General features: G+C 39.2%; 2 protein-coding genes across 11 annotated transcripts in view; one reads left to right on the plus strand and one right to left on the minus strand.

Moving 5' to 3' along the window:
• The window catches only part of LNP1 (leukemia NUP98 fusion partner 1), a 39,001-nt gene extending 37,301 nt beyond the window's left edge, over positions 1 to 1,700 (minus strand). For 3 of the 9 annotated variants that reach the window (XM_081572501.1, XM_081572494.1, XM_081572496.1), the window contains exon 1: positions 842 to 1,171. In XM_081572501.1, the coding sequence (XP_081428627.1) occupies positions 842 to 871 (30 nt within the window). In that variant the 5' untranslated portion in view covers positions 872 to 1,171. Of the gene's footprint in view, positions 1 to 409; positions 544 to 841; positions 1,172 to 1,581 lie in introns of those variants that run through there. The other 6 variants (XM_081572495.1, XM_081572499.1, XM_081572502.1 and 3 more) reach the window with 4 other exon arrangements.
• TOMM70 (translocase of outer mitochondrial membrane 70) overlaps positions 1,683 to 15,473 on the plus strand; it is a 35,769-nt gene continuing 21,978 nt past the window's right edge. For both annotated transcript variants that reach the window (XR_014077558.1, XM_081572473.1), the window contains exons 1-2: positions 1,683 to 2,176; positions 13,277 to 13,450. Coding sequence is in view for 1 of the 2 variants with exons in the window: in XM_081572473.1 (XP_081428599.1) it covers positions 1,850 to 2,176; positions 13,277 to 13,450 (501 nt within the window). In the remaining variant the exon portion in view is untranslated. The remainder of the gene's footprint in view (positions 2,177 to 13,276; positions 13,451 to 15,473) is intronic.

Below are 15,473 nucleotides of genomic sequence, written 5' to 3' on the forward strand. Positions count from 1 at the left end.
CTATTCCGATAAAAATCGTTTCCTTTAAAAACTTTAAATGTTGTCGTTCTTACCGATAATTTGTAATTACTAGCATTCTACAATCCCCTGAGGCTGCAGAAAAATTGAAATTTCAAGAGAGAGTCTAACTTTGTTCTGAAAAGGCTAGGGAAAAATTACATTAAGGAACCAAAGACTTGCCTTTGGGGGTTGGGAATCAGGAAGTGAAAGAAGTCATCGCCTACAACAATCACTATTTGATCAATTCTACTGCTAGTATTTTTAGCTCATCTTTTTAGCCTGTTGCTAAGGTACTCTACAGCCCGAAAGCAATGTACTAATAGGAACCCATATGAAGCAAGAGAAAAGCAATTATTCTGACTTTCAAATTAGGCCATTCAGTCTATTTTGGTACCATTTAATAAATTACCTCCTTTCAATCTTTATGCAGCCGCTATAGTCTGCACATGCATATTTTCGCTGTTTCGAAAATCCTCGGTTGTACCCAAAAGCAAAATCTTCATTTGCAAATTTTTATTATGAGGGTCTTGCAGATCAGTATACCTGAAATGGAGAGCCATAGTTCTGGACTCTGATTTTTCTATTAATACTTTTTTCTATTTTTGCAAATACTCTGAATTCTAAACTTCTTGTAAGGAAAATTTTTGTATTTTCAGAAATCTGGTGCAGAACACGGTGACAGGACTTGACAAAGCTATTAAGATACATAAAGCTGAAATTTCTACTTGGGAACATGGCATGACAGTGGGTGGACCACAGCACTGGGGAGGGCGCGGAGGCTCCAAAGAGCGAGGTGTGGGCTGGGGTGTCAAGTGAAATCCGGTATGACACAAATACGTACAGGAAAGATGGGAACTCTGGGTCTTCTCATTTCTACCCACTCACTTCGAGAACCTCGTAACACCCAGACGCCATCGCTCTCGTAATTGGTGCAGAAGGCGAGTCGCAGGGACCCCGTTGAAGCTGTTTCAACTGGAGCCAACCTAGATTTCCACCGAGTCTGATTTCTGCCACCCGCCGTTGCCCTCAATAACCTCAAATTCTTCCAAACTAAAATCTGGCCATGGTAGAGCTAAGAAGACCGGTGATATCGGGCTATCTTCAGCTTTTGGCTCTTTCCGCTCACATTTTTAAAAGTCCTTCCAACCCGATGGTTTCCCGGGACACGCGCACAGACAACGGAGCTAACGGCCGCCGGGCTCTAAGCAGCGCCAACGTGGCTGTAGCGAGAAAACGAGGGTCCAAATTCCACCAATGAACTAGGCAGCTCGGCCTACGCCCCGCCCACCACTCCTGCCAGCCAATAATCTTCAAAACTCCTGTTACTCCCGCCCATTCTTAGCGCAGGTTAGGAGCCTGAAGCTTCCTCTGCTCACCCGAGCACTTTAACCCGCTTGTTTATGAGCCCTTCCTCCGCTTCGCTAGCTCACAGGGCCCTCGGCCCTTCTTTACTGAAGGCGTAGGGAGCGGCATCGGCTATCACCGGAGGCCCCGGACCCCAGAAGTTAGTCTTACAATCAGCAGCGGTACGAAAGGAAAGAAAAAGGGCTGCCTGGGACGTTCACATCACGCCCAGTTTACCTTGACCCGGAAGTGATTTTCCACTCCTCTTTTCTCCCTGCCCCCCCTCCCTTTTTGAGAAGGGAAAAAGAAGGACGGCCAGGTCTGGCCCGGCATGCCTTGGGCTTCCGGTGACCTCTGGCCCTTTTCTGTCGTCCGCTCTTGCTGCCTAGCGTGCTTGTTCGCTCACTGCTTTCCTCCCCTACCTCCCTCCCGTTTTCCTTGGGACGCTACCTGCTGACTGTGGCTCCCGCTACCAGCAAGGAGGCGGTGGCGGAGGACACTCGTTATGGCCGCCTCTAAGCCTGTGGAGGCGGCAGTGGTCGCAGCGGCTGGACCCGGTTCCGGGAGTGGGGTGGGCGGCGGCAGTGCGACTTCGGGCCCGGGCACTGGGGGCCTGCCGAGATGGCAGCTGGCGCTGGCGGTCGGGGCGCCTCTGCTGCTAGGAGCGGGTGCCCTGTACCTGTGGAGCCGGCAGCGGCGGCGCCGGGAGACCGGGGCCCGAGGCGACTCCGGCGGCCTGAAGCGCAACAGTGAACGGAAGACCCCGGAGGGCAGGGCCAGTCCGGCCCCGGGCAGCGGACACCCCGATGGCCCCGGTACTCACCTGGAAATGGTGAGAAGCAGCCCCGGGCGTGGAGGTAGAACCCGGCTGGTGCAGCCTTTCCTTGACGGGGTTGTGCCCCTCAGGGGGCTTCCCATCAGATGGAAGCTGCCAAGCGGCCGCGCATGGGTTTAGGGAAACAGTTCTGGCCGCCGTTATAGGGAATGGAGTAGCCCGAGGGCACAGGTTAGCAACATTCGTTGACAGTTTCCTTTTGGTTTCAGAAAAATATTTGCTTTTCTTCTCAGTGACACAGCGTTTATCTCTATCGTTGTGGGTAAGGGGACATTTGCTAATGTGATGATTGTCTTTAACTAGTAAAGGAAGCCAAATTCCCTGAACGATCGGTACATTGTGATATGAATTGCCTTGATCATTTCTAAGGCCTAGGACTTAATCAGTAATAATCTTTTAATAACAAATGACTCCCTGGGTTTGGGAGTAAATACAGTGACTTGGTGGACAAGAGTAAAATGGTGTTCAGAAGCATTTATTTCATCTCTGGGAATGAGTTCTTAAACTTGGGGTAGAAGCATCTTAAATGTATTTTTTTTAATTTTACCTGGAAACTTAACATGACCAAGCCTGACTGCGTGATACGGATTCTCTGACGTTAAGCCAAGCATCGGAGTGCCTGATAAACTGCTTTGTATGGTTTTGTTGGAACTATTAAATCCTTCTGGTATCTGACAGCTGTTGGGGGAGGTGGGAGGGAATGGAATTGGCCTGGCTGCATTTAACAATACGGGAGTGAGCTGAGGGGGGTGGGGAGGATTTTTCTGAGTCTGAGATTGTATAATAGCAGTTACAGTTACAGAGTGAATCAGTTCAGAGAAAACTTTGGTCAGAAAACTCCAAGTTATATATATTTGCAAGTTATTTCCATATTATACTATCCAGAGTGAAGACATGTTTTTATTAAGTGAGTGAGTGAAAGTCGATCAGTCTGTCTGACTCTGCCACGCCATGGATTATACAGTCCTTGGAATTCTCCAGGCCAGAATACTGGAGTGGCTAGTCTTTCTCTTTTACAGGGGATGTTCCCAACCCAGGGATGGAACCCAGGTCTCCCGCATTGTGGGATGATTCTTTACCAGCTGAGCCACAAGGGAAGCCCAAGAATACTGGGTAGCCTATCCCTTCTCCAGAGGATCTTCCCAACCCAGGAATCAAACCAGGGTCTCCTGCATTGCATTCGAATTCTTTACCAGCTGAGCTATCAGGGAAGCTCCTGATAAGCAGTCAATTTTATAAAGGAAATTCTGATGTAGAAGCAGACTACCTTAATTCAGTGCATCCTGTGTATCAGGCATTGTGCTAGGCCCTGAGAGAACCAAATAGTCTTTCTAATGGGAGAGTAACATACTGCTTTTAAAGAAAGTATAGCAACGATGCGGTATGACTATGCTGGAAAAACCTATGGACTGTGAGAACCAGGAAATGTGTGTTTTATATTGGGGTCTCCAGCAGTTACCTTGGAAAGTCATTTTATCTCTCTGATGTTGGTGTCATCCCTGTAAGATAAGAGAATTAAAATATTAGATCTTTTTTATTTCAGCCCTGGGAGTGGTGATCATGGCACCATGAATTAGTCATCATTTGTCTTGTTTTCATGTTTCTGAAATTCTCTGGCCATTTCCTATTTTATTTGTTTTTAATCATGGAAGAACAGTGGATGAATAAATAATACATAAAAGTTCTCAGTTCTATGTGCTGTGCTGTGCTAAGTTGTGTCTGACTCTCTGCGACCTTATGGACTGTAGCTCGCCAGGCTCCTTTGTCCATGTGGATTCTCCAGCCAAGAAGACTGGAGCGAGTTGCCATGCCCTCCTCCAAATCACCAAAAATAAAGATAGTTTCTATTTAAAAAAAAAAAAAAAGCTAGGCTTTGATATTGCAGTTTCAAAAATTACCTACTCCACCTCACCTTTTTGGCGTTTGATAGAATTTAGCATACTGTCAGATTTTAGATTTCCTTAAGCCCCATTTTCAGTTTTTCAGCATTGTCTAGGTCAACACTGTGTCAATTTTTAAATTTCATGGCGTTTTGCAGTTTTACCAGAACAATTTTTTAGTTCACGTCATTGCTGCTAAAAATTAGACTTCTATATTGACTTCTTTGTATAACTTGAACTGCTTTAAAATGATTACTTCTGACCCAAAATAAAACTGAGCAAAAGACTTGCACATACTGTTCTTGTGGAATTTACGGAGTTGTACCTATAATCTTACTTTGAGTTACTAGATGATACTTTAGTAAAGCAACAGTAAAAATGTCTTTGCCATTTTTTTAATGGAAATTTGTATTGTAACTGATCATGATCAATGTATACTGAAAGACTGTTTGTTTTTTATAGTCTGGTCCTTAGAGTTATTATTAGACTATTTGACCACAGATGGTAATTTATTATTATCTGTGGTTGGAGAAATTGTTTTATATTTGAATAGCACCTTTAAATTGTCAACCTCAGTGGGCTTTGTAAATAAGAAAACATTTGTTTTAACTGATGGGAAAACTGGCAGAATCCTGATGCTCTATTCTTTCCCACCTAATCAATAGTTGTGATTTTCAAGGGAATGCAGGAATGGATAAATATTGTCAGGTTAGGGCTCAGTATCAGTGAGCAGAGTGGAAAATCAGTGGTTATTGTTTGTTGGCTTATGTTTGCCTTAATGTAAAACTGAACCAATTACTGGGCTCCTGTCTATTGGGTTTGTGATACTCATGTGCAAACAGACTATACCAGATTGTCTCTTTCTGGGATAGCAAATACTTGTAAAGCAAAAACTTCATATTTTTGTTTAATTAATGGGATTTCAGGATTTCACCAAAGGAAGGCATCTAATCACAGTTGATAGTGTGAGACAGAGGTAAAGTATTAAATCATTTTCCACTTTGGGACATTATAAAATCTACCATGACGTGCCATTTTGTTTTAGTAATTTATTTTGAAAACTTGAGAATTAACAGATTTTTCAAAGTTCGTACAGTTCTTTGTGAATCATCTAATCCACAGGACTTCTCCATCTCTGGGCCTGAGTTATCACAGGGCAGCATCATATTCAGAGATACACCAGCCATGGTATCTGGCTGCACAAATGTCTTACATATTTTTTTTTCAAACAACTTGTGAATTTTTTAAATGTGCGCTTATTTACTACTGACTTTATAGTAGTGTTTTATCCAATTGTTGTTAATTTGATTACTTAAAAAAGCAGTTATTCCAGTTCAAGTTTTTTATTTTAATGTTGCACAAGAGTGAAATGTTTAGGAACCACTAATCTAAGTCAATCCTTTAAAACAGGAATGGAGAGATGTGTGTAAACATTTTAATAAAGAGGTCAAAAACTGATAACCTGCTGTTATCAGTCATGGTTGAAATTAAATAATTCCTACCCCGGCTCCAATGATCTGTTTCTAATCTTTTTTTTTTTTTAATCAGGATCACCAGTGACATAAGACCAGTGAACACCTTTCGCTCTTCATCTTAACTTGATCCTTCATAGTATTTCACATTAATTTCTCTTAATTTTGTGATTTTTCTTTTGGTTTCTGAGACACTGTGTTCTCTGATTTTAGTTGGTCACTTTCATGGTTCTGTCACAGGCTTTCTTAATGTTCCATACCTTCACTGGATGCTTATTTGCCCTCCAGAAGCTTCACTTAACACTTATATAATGACCCCCTAATTTCTTGTTTATAGCTCAGACCTCTCAAACGACCCAGATTTAAAGGAAATCTTCACCTCGTTACCTTTTAAGTGTTTAACATCGGATTCTCTTGATAATATTCCTTATCAATGTGGTTCATCTAACTAGTTTTCCAAGCCAGAAACTTATATATCTATCTTCCCTAACTTTCTATTCTTTTCATGTTCTCCACATCCAACCTAGAAAAATATCCAGAACATTCTACTACTTAAGTATCTGACTACTCTTCCATTCCCACTGCTATTACATCTTGACTGAATACTGATACTCTTTATTGTCTTTCTCCAATCCATTTTGTCACTAATAGAGTAAATCCTAACAGTTCCATGCTTAAAACTGTTAAGTGGTATTCTGTTCATTGTTCACAACATAAGTTCAAATTCATCACGATTTAAAACTCTGTGGTCTTGTTCTCGCTCCTCTCTTACCTTCATCTTTTGCCACTTCCTCTGTTTCTTACCTTTGGATGTTCTGTAACACTGTCCATTATGCCTACCTTCTTATCCTTCAAGTCACAATATGTAGGTCATTTCACCTCTTCTGAAACCCTTTTATACCTAAGCATACTGTTGCGTGATTGATTACATCACACTCTGAACTTTTCTCTTCCATAGCACTTAGCACTAGAGTACTAGAGTCGTTTATTCATGTCTTTGCTACTAAACTCATGAATCTGTGAAGACTGGGACTTGCTCTGTCTTTGTCATTTTTCACAACTGGCGCTTAGAAGGTGTGAGTAAATGAACCAGTGAAGCTTCATTATTTGACATTTTTTTAAAAATTCACACAAATTGAATATTTTTTCAAAATTTCCAGCTTTTCATTTATATTCTATCCTGGGGAAATTTGTGTTAACAGTCTTAAACCTCATTTAGGCATTCTTTTTATAAATTGCTTGATTTTGTATGAACTCAAACCATAATCCTGAAGAGGTAGCATCCTTACAAGTAAAAGTGAAAGTCACTCAGTCATGTCTGATTCTTTACGACCCCATGGACTATAGCCCACCTGGTTCCTCTGTCATGGAATTCTCCAGGCAGGAATACTGGAATGGGTAGCCATTTCCTTTTCCAGGGGATCTTTCCCAACTCAGGGATTGAACGCAGGTCTCCTGCAGGCAGATATCTGAGCCACTAGGGAAGCCCTTCTTACAAGTAGATTCTTCTTAACAGTTCTCTATATTGTGATTTAGTAGGTGGAGTTGTAGATTTTTTACATTTCAGGACATAATATAGGAAAGAACTTTCTTGTTATCTTTAGGTATCTTTTATCTTAAACTTGATTTTTATAAAAGTAGCAATTGGTCAATAAAGTATTGAAAGATTGTTTCTTATGTGGTAAGTGTTCCAGACTTGATTGCTAACTTTCCTAAAGCTAGAATTCAAATTTTAAAATATGCCTCTGGAATTTGGTAAACTTAAGGGAATAAAATGGCAACCCACTCCAGTGTTCTTGCCTGGAGAATCCCAGGGACTGGGGAGCCTGGTGGGCTGCTGTCTGTGGGGTCACACAGAGTCAGACACGACTGAAGCGACTTAGCAGCAGCAGCAAGGGAATAAAACCATTTAAAAGAAACAGTATGGAACCACCTCATATATATTTTAACTGGATGTAAATGTGTAATTATGGTGATAAGTTCCCTCTTACCCACTGTTTTAGCTTTCTGTAGTTTCAGTTAACCACACTAAACCATGATTTGAAAATGTTAAATGGAGAATTCCAGAAGTAAATAGTTCATAAATTTTAAATTGTGTGCCATTCTGAGTAGCATTACGAAGTTGCACACAGTCCCACTTGGTCCTGCTTGGGATGTGAATCATCCCTTTGTCCAGCACATCCTGCCCCTTAGCATTCAGTTAGCTGTCAGATTGACTATTGCACTAGTAACCTGTATTTTACTTAATAGCCCAGAGCACAAGATTAGCGATGCTGGCAATTAGGACATACCAAAGAGAAGCCATTAAAGTGCTTCTTTTCAGTAAAAAGATGAATGTTCTTGACTTAATAAGGAAAGGAAAAATAATCATATGATGAAGTTGCTAAGATATATGGTAAGAATAAATTTATTTCTGAAATTGTGAAAGAACGAGAAAGCTGTGCTAGTTTTGCTGTCACAGACTGCAGAAGATATAGCTACAGTGTGTTAAGATGGAAAAGGCATTAAATTTGTACAATGAGATATTTTGAGAAAGAGACCACATTCACATAACTTTTATTACAGCATACTGTAATTGTTGTACTTTGTTATTACTTATGAATCTCTTATTGTGCCTAATGTATAAGTTAAGCTTTATCCTTGATACATGTATTTAGGAAAAAAATGTATATGTAGGCTTTGGTACTATTTGCAGTTTCAGGCATTCACTGGAGACAGGTGTCTTTGAATGTATCTTCTGCAGATAAAGTGGTGATTGCTATACCTATTCTATTTCCTTACACATGGATTAATGTACCTGATTCTAGCTCATTCTTTTTACAATAACTATATGTGTCTGATCACCAGAATGTTTTTTTAAACACTTGCTAAGAATTTACAGTGATTCCTTATTGCCAAATTTATATCATTGATAATTCTAAAAGTTTTTGTTATAATTTGAGAAAGTAGATGGAGTGGGGTAGAAAATAACTGAAAAGCAGTGCAAAGGATTCCTGAGAGTTGGAATTAAAATCCCCTATATTATAAAGATTTGGGTAGTTGTATATTTTCCAATTTAAACTTTTTCTTCTAATGAATTTAATTTCTGCCTGGTATTGGCCTCAAAGCTTGTGAAAATAATGTCTAATTATTATCTAATTACTATTATTAATGTCTAATTGTTACCTTTAGGTATCTTTTATCTTAAACTTGATTTTTATAAAAGTAGCAATTGGTCAATAAAGTATTGAAAGGTTGTTTCTTATGTGGTAAGTGCTCCAGACTTGATTGCTACTTTCATAAAGCTATGTAAAGTTTTACATAAAGTTTCGTAATCACTGTGTTTCGTGACATAGAAGAAGGCTGGTGTTGATTGATAAGCTCACATTTTGTCCTAAATTTTATCATTGGACCGAAATAATTAGCTTCTCTGTATTGTCCCTGTGGTAATGCCATTCTTTCTCTTCATTTTTATTAATGAAGGGAAGCAGTTAGAAAGTAATGTGGCTGTGGAGGGAGGGTATGGTGAGCAGAAGGTGATAGTGAGGTTCACTGAGACCTTGCTCTTCCCAGATGTGGTTTGGTTGCCTTCTGGAGTGACAGTGGATGAAAATTTGCAGTTTGGTGATTTGTTTGTGTAATTTGATCCTTGTCCACTCAGTGTCATTCAGAGCATCATTTTTTTTTTCCCCTAGTACAGTAAGGAAAGGAAATTAAGCGGGTTCTGATTTTGACCCTAGGAGACAAAAAATCTGTAATAATTTTTAAAGGGAATCTATTGTAAAACTTGGCTAAATGGAGGGAAATGGTAAGTGAAAGAAGTTAACAGTGCATAAGTATTCTTGAGCGTTTATGTTCAAAATGTCTTGGTTGGTTTTAGGTTGATTTAGAGTTTGCTGTCAGGGCTTCCCTGATAGCACAGTTGGTAAAGAATCTGCCTGCAATGCAGGAGACCCCGGTTCAATTCCTGAGTTGGGAAGATCCCCTGGAGAAGGGCTAGGCTACCCACTTCAGTATTCTTGGGCTTCCCTTGTGCCTCAGCTGGTAAAGAATCTGCCCGCAATGTGAGAGATCTGGGTTCAATCCCTGGGTTGGAAAGATCCCCTGGAGAAGGGAAAGGCTACCCAGTCCAGTATTCTGGCCTGGAGAATTGCATCGGACTACAGTCCATGGGGTCACAAAGAGTCAGACACGACTGAGCGACTTAAAAAAAAAAAAGGACTTTGCTGAAATAAAAATAAGAAGTACCCATCTTTCTAAGGAGAAGAAGCCTTGTATACCTTTCCGTATTTCTCTCTATTCTTTTAACGTATCTGCACTCACATGACTACCTCTCTTTGTATTCTGTGTGATATCCTGTATGTAGCCTTAAACTTCCAATAGACAGGAAAGTTCTTTGCCTGTTTGTGCTAATGAAACAAAGTCATTACTCTGACCCAAGAAAGTTCTTTTTTAATCCTCAAATCTTTAGTAAAAGTAATAGTCAAACTTACTTCTCACAGCCATTTAATGTAGCAGCTTGTTTTCTATGTCAGCAGGCCCTAGTGTATTAGGTTGTGTATGAGCCATGTTCTCAATGACTTAGAAACATTGTAAACTTTTTACAAGAAATTGAAATAATGTTTATCTAGTTGTATTTAACATCAAAAGTAATTAAGTTTCATTATTTTAAAGTTTTTTGGAGCACATAAAAGTTTGTGATCATGATGTTTTCTTGGTAGATTGTACCTTTTATCAATAAAACTGCCCTTCTGTGCTCCATCCCTGGCATTTGAATGGTATTTTGTCTGATACTGCCTTCTTTTTTGGAAGAATTTGCATTCTGTAACTTTTTTACGTTCTTTTTTGACCTGTCATTTTGTTTTAGCTCATGCCTGTAGGTAGTGTGTAGTTGTTTTTTTATTTTAAATAGGTTATTTTTAATAGGGAGATATAAGCTACTCACATTTATTGGTATTATTGACATGTTGGTGATTCTTGCCATATTCACTCCACCTTTTTGTTTCTTCCTTTATCCTCCCCTTCCTGCTTTTTTGTTTTATTGATCATCTCCCCTACTTTGGAGTTCATTTTTAGTGGTAAGGAAGTTGTACACCTCAGTTTCTGTTCTTGTATTAAACCTTAAATGCTAATTTAGCTAGGTATAAGATTTTAAGTTCAAGGTAATCTTTCTTCAGGACTTTGAAGTTGTTGCTTCATTGTTTTTTAATACATAATGTTGGTGATAGTCTGACCCCAGTTTGGTTCTTTTTTCTTTTTAGGTAATCTTTATGTGTGTGTATGTGTATATAATTTTTTTCTACCTGAAAACTTCAAGGATTTTTACTGTGAAATTTCACCATGGTATATCTAAAAATGTGTGTCAGGAATTTTTCTGATATTTTCTTAAGACACTCCTCTCTGTGCCTTTCCTTCTAACATAGATAGATAGATGTTGGAACTTTGGGATTTATACTCCATATCATCTAACTTTTTCCCAAACTTCTCATCTCCCTGTCCTCTATTCTTCTTGCATTCTGGCAGATTCACTTGCCCCTGCCTGCTACTTATTTGCTCCTCAGTTATGCCCATCCTAATATACAGTCCATCTATTTTTATCATAATAATTCTTTTTAATTTTCAAGATGTCTAATTGGTGCTCTTTAAAAGCAGCCTTTTTTTAAATGAGTGTGATTACCTCCCATTCCTCTGATGTTAAATTTTCTGTTTGCTTTGTTTATCCTGCTTCCTCAAATACTAGTTTTTTAAATATGAGTGGGGTGCTTCTCTTTTGTGGTATTAATTTTCCTTTATGTTAGCAGTTCTTGACAATGTGGTTTCTTGGAAGACAGACATGGTGTGTTTGTCACTGGTCTTTTGGGTGGAGGGCCTCCTTGCTCCTTCTGGATGATGCAGCCCTACTCCAGTCTGACTTCTGTTTCTCTAGTGGAATGGGAGGATTGATGAGGTTGCTTCAAGTGCAGTTTTCCAGCAACTGGAAACCACAACTACATTAGAAAGTCCTAGTTGTCTTCTATTATGAATGTGCCAAGGATTTTTTTACTGTCAAAACTTTTGCAAGATGGTTAAGGCTCTTTACAGGTAGAAGATTTCATATTCATGTATTACTCTTTTTGTGTCTTATTTGACTCCTTTTACCCTTTTGCATCTCATTTTAAAATATACATGTTTTTTATTGGCTTCCCTGGTGGCTCAGCTGGTAAAGAATCCACCTGCAATCCGGGAGACCTGGGTTTGATCCCTGGGTTAGCAAGATCCCCTGGAGAAGGAAAAGGCTACCCACTCCAGTATTCTGGCCTGAAGAGTTCCATGGACTGTATAGTCCGTGGGGCTGCAAAGAGTTGGACATGACTGAGCGACTTTCACTTCACTTCACTTATTGACACTAGCTAGCTTAAACTAGCTGTTTAATATTCTGAACTTAGAGTTCCCTACACATCCTTCTTTGCACACTATACTTTTTAAAAACTAACTGTTGTTTCATTTAGACTAAAGAAGAAGGGAAACAAAAGGTAAATGGAAGAAAAAAGTAGCAAAAAAAAAAAAAAAAATGAAGCGTGAGTAAGGGAGAAGATAACAGATACAAAAGCTTACTCTCCTCCCATCATCTCTTCATGACTGAGGTGCCCTAGGTCCCAAGCAACTTATCCTTCACAAGGGCTCTGTGAACTCACAGGGGCTCTGTGAGTTCGTTGTGGGCGCAGCTACTTCTGCTTTTGCTTTGTCAGTGTTTACCTGTTGGAAATACATGGGTTCTTTTGTAATCATGTATTTGTTAAAGTTGAATGATGTTGACAAAGTTTGGAGTGAAGATGCCACAGAGCTCTTGGACCTAGTAGCTTGAACCTAAATAACTGGATTTGTCTACAAAGATGCTTCCCAGATGTTGGCTGAAGCTTTTGCAACTGTCCTCAGTGGCTATTAACTATCAACTCATGAAGTATGTGAATTGGGTCCTCTAGGAAGCAGATTCAGAGATAAAGATAGGAGTGCCAAAAATTTTATTCATTTGCAAACAATAGATTTGGGATAACAGTTGTAATGAGGATGGCAAAGTGTTTCTAGTATCTGTTCTACACTGTTGACCAACAACCTAATTGAAAAACACTAATACATGTGATTAAATGGTTTTCAGAATGAAAAAGTCAAATAGCCAATAAACGTGAACAGATTTTCAAATTCATTTATAGTGGAGAAAATGTGAATTAAAATAATATCAAAATATTATGTTATACTGGGGTTTCGCAACTTTGGCACTATTGACGTTTTGGATCTGATAAGTTGTTGTTGTGGGGTGCTGCCCTGTACATCGTAGAATGTTAGCAGCATTCTAGTATCTACCTGCTAGATACCAGGGGCATCTCCCCTGACTCCTAGTTGTGAAAATCCAAAAGGTTTTCAGACATTGTGAAATGTTTCCTAGAGGGAAAATCATCCAGATTGAGAACCACAGTTTTATGCTCATTAGACTGGTTACGAAACTCTTGCTGGCAGAGTTTGGTGGAAAAGTGGTATACCTTAAAGCAATACAGCCCTTTGGGAGGGGAAAGTGTGAGGGTTTTTCAAGTTAAAGATTTATAAAATTGTTGACTTAGCAGTCCTATTAAAGACTCTGTCTCCCATGAAGATATAAATATGAGTGACTTGCATTGTGAACCCCCATCCTGCCCTTCCATTGTTTTCTTCGGTGTGTCATTTAGCCACTGTGATCCGAACCTGTTACTGTGCATTGATAAGTGTTTCATACTTGCTACCTTGTATTTCAGAACTCTCTTGATAGAGCCCAAGCAGCCAAGAACAAAGGCAACAAATATTTTAAAGCAGGAAAATATGAACAAGCTATTCAGTGCTATACTGAGGCTATCAGTCTGTGTCCCACAGAGAAGAATGTTGACCTTTCCACATTCTATCAAAACAGAGCTGCTGCCTTTGAGCAATTGGTATGTATCCTAGGTTGGTTTTTCTTCTTTTTGTTTCTCTTTATTTGCATAATGTTTCGGCTAATGCCGCTCAAATGTATCTAATACACTTTTTGAAGTTGTTTTAAAATTATAAGGGTTTTGTTTTGTTTTTATATCCTTTAATTACATAGTTTTTTAAGAAGAAATGTTAGTTTTGCTCATTCCACATATATTCCAAAGTTGTATATGTAAGATTTTATAAAATTAGATAATAAAGAAAGTTAAAGGTTCTGGTGACCCCATTCTCCTCAGCAGTTTAAATCTATTTCTTCAACTTTTGCCTCCATATATGTAATAGTAGTATATGTGGGGGGGGGGAGACTAAAGATTAATTCCCATTACATTGTTTGCACTGTATTTTTCCAGTTGCCACTGTATCTGGTACAACTTTTCATCACACACACAGATCTGTTTCATTCTTTTTAAAGCCTATAGTTAGTAGCTGTTATATAGTTGTATAGTGGAAAACATCTCCCTATTGATGAACATTTGAATTACTTCCTCTTTTCACTGTTGCATTCAGTGTTGCAGTAAATATTTTTTAAATACTTTTTTTGGCATACTTTTCTGAGAATAAAATTCTAGAAATGGAATTATAAAGAGATGGAATTAGTGCCTATTCTAATAATAATATTTGAGCATGCTTGTTTTCTAGTATCTCACTGTGTGAATTATCAGTCTTAATATTTGCCACTCTAGTAGAAGAAAAATACTATCTCATTTTAATTTGCACTTTTTGAGATATTGGTGAAGTAGACCATCTTTTTCTATGTTTATCGGTCATTTGTAGTCTCTGCATTTTTTGTTCAATCATATTTTGTTGACTGTGTTATATACGAAAGGTTACTGTAGTAGGAGCTGGGTCTGTAAAAGCAGACAGTTATGCATAGAACTCAAAAATCACTCAACAGTGAACTGTTAAATGACATTTGGATAAGCCTTTGATAATAGAGGAATGATTGAGATTGGTGTATCAAATAGTGAAGAATAGAGTGTTACAAATGGAGAAAACAGTGTATGTAATTGTTTCTGAGGCAGAAGAGAGTTTGCCATGATTAAAGAAGTATGGATAAAGGATCCTGGGATATAGAGAGATGAAATTGGAGAGGTAGCAGAGGCCAGATCAGGCAAAGCCTTGCGATGTTAAGAAGTTTGGATTTGATTCTGAATGTAATGGGAAGTATTTAAGGATTTTTACTAGGGCAGGAACATCATCTAAAATTGTTCTCACTGTTCTGTCAGTATATTGGAGGGAGGCAAGAGTGGAGGCAGGGGGACTGAGGAAGGATGTTGTAGTTGCCTAGGTGAGACATGAAGGAAAGCCGAAAACCAATAGAACTTGCTATTGTATTGGATGTGAAGGGTGAAGAGAAGCAGGAGTTTTAGTAATAGTGGAGTGAGGAAGGATTGAGACAGCTAAGCAGACGGTTGAATTGAGAAATGTATCTATTTCAGGAGAGTGATTTGGGTTAAAGAGATAAATTTGAGAGTCCTCTAATTTTAGATGTTATGGGACCATAGATGTGATTACCTAAGAGAAGGGATGAGTCCTTGAGCATTCCAGCAGAAATCAGATAGGGGGGAGAAGTCAGCTACAGAAATTGGGAAGGAGCAGCCAGTGGAAGTAGGTGGAAATTAAGCAGAGTGGCTACTCCTTGGAGGTTTGGCAATAATGAGGGCTGAGAAATGGGGTAGTAACTGTAGGGAATTACGGAATCAAAGGAGGGTTTTTAAAAGATGGGAGATACTAAAGCAAGTGTTTTTATGCTAATAGGAATGATTCAGTAGAGAAGCAGATTGATGCAGAGGCAGGAGAGCTAACAGTGAAGTCCTTGACATGGGGGGAGTGTGGATCCTACTGCAAGTGGAGGGTTGGCCTTTGCTGAAGACGGTGCTTCCTCAGTTTTAAAAGGAGGGAAGGAGATGATATGATTACATAAATGTAGGTAGGTTATAGATGTGGTAGTAGAAAGATGGCTTATGTCCTTTACCTATTTTTAAA

Source organism: Giraffa tippelskirchi, chromosome 2 (assembly GCF_054371585.1).
Source record: "Giraffa tippelskirchi isolate mGirTip1 chromosome 2, T2T-mGirTip1v1.2.pri, whole genome shotgun sequence".
NCBI classification, from domain to species: Eukaryota; Metazoa; Chordata; class Mammalia; order Artiodactyla; family Giraffidae; genus Giraffa; species Giraffa tippelskirchi.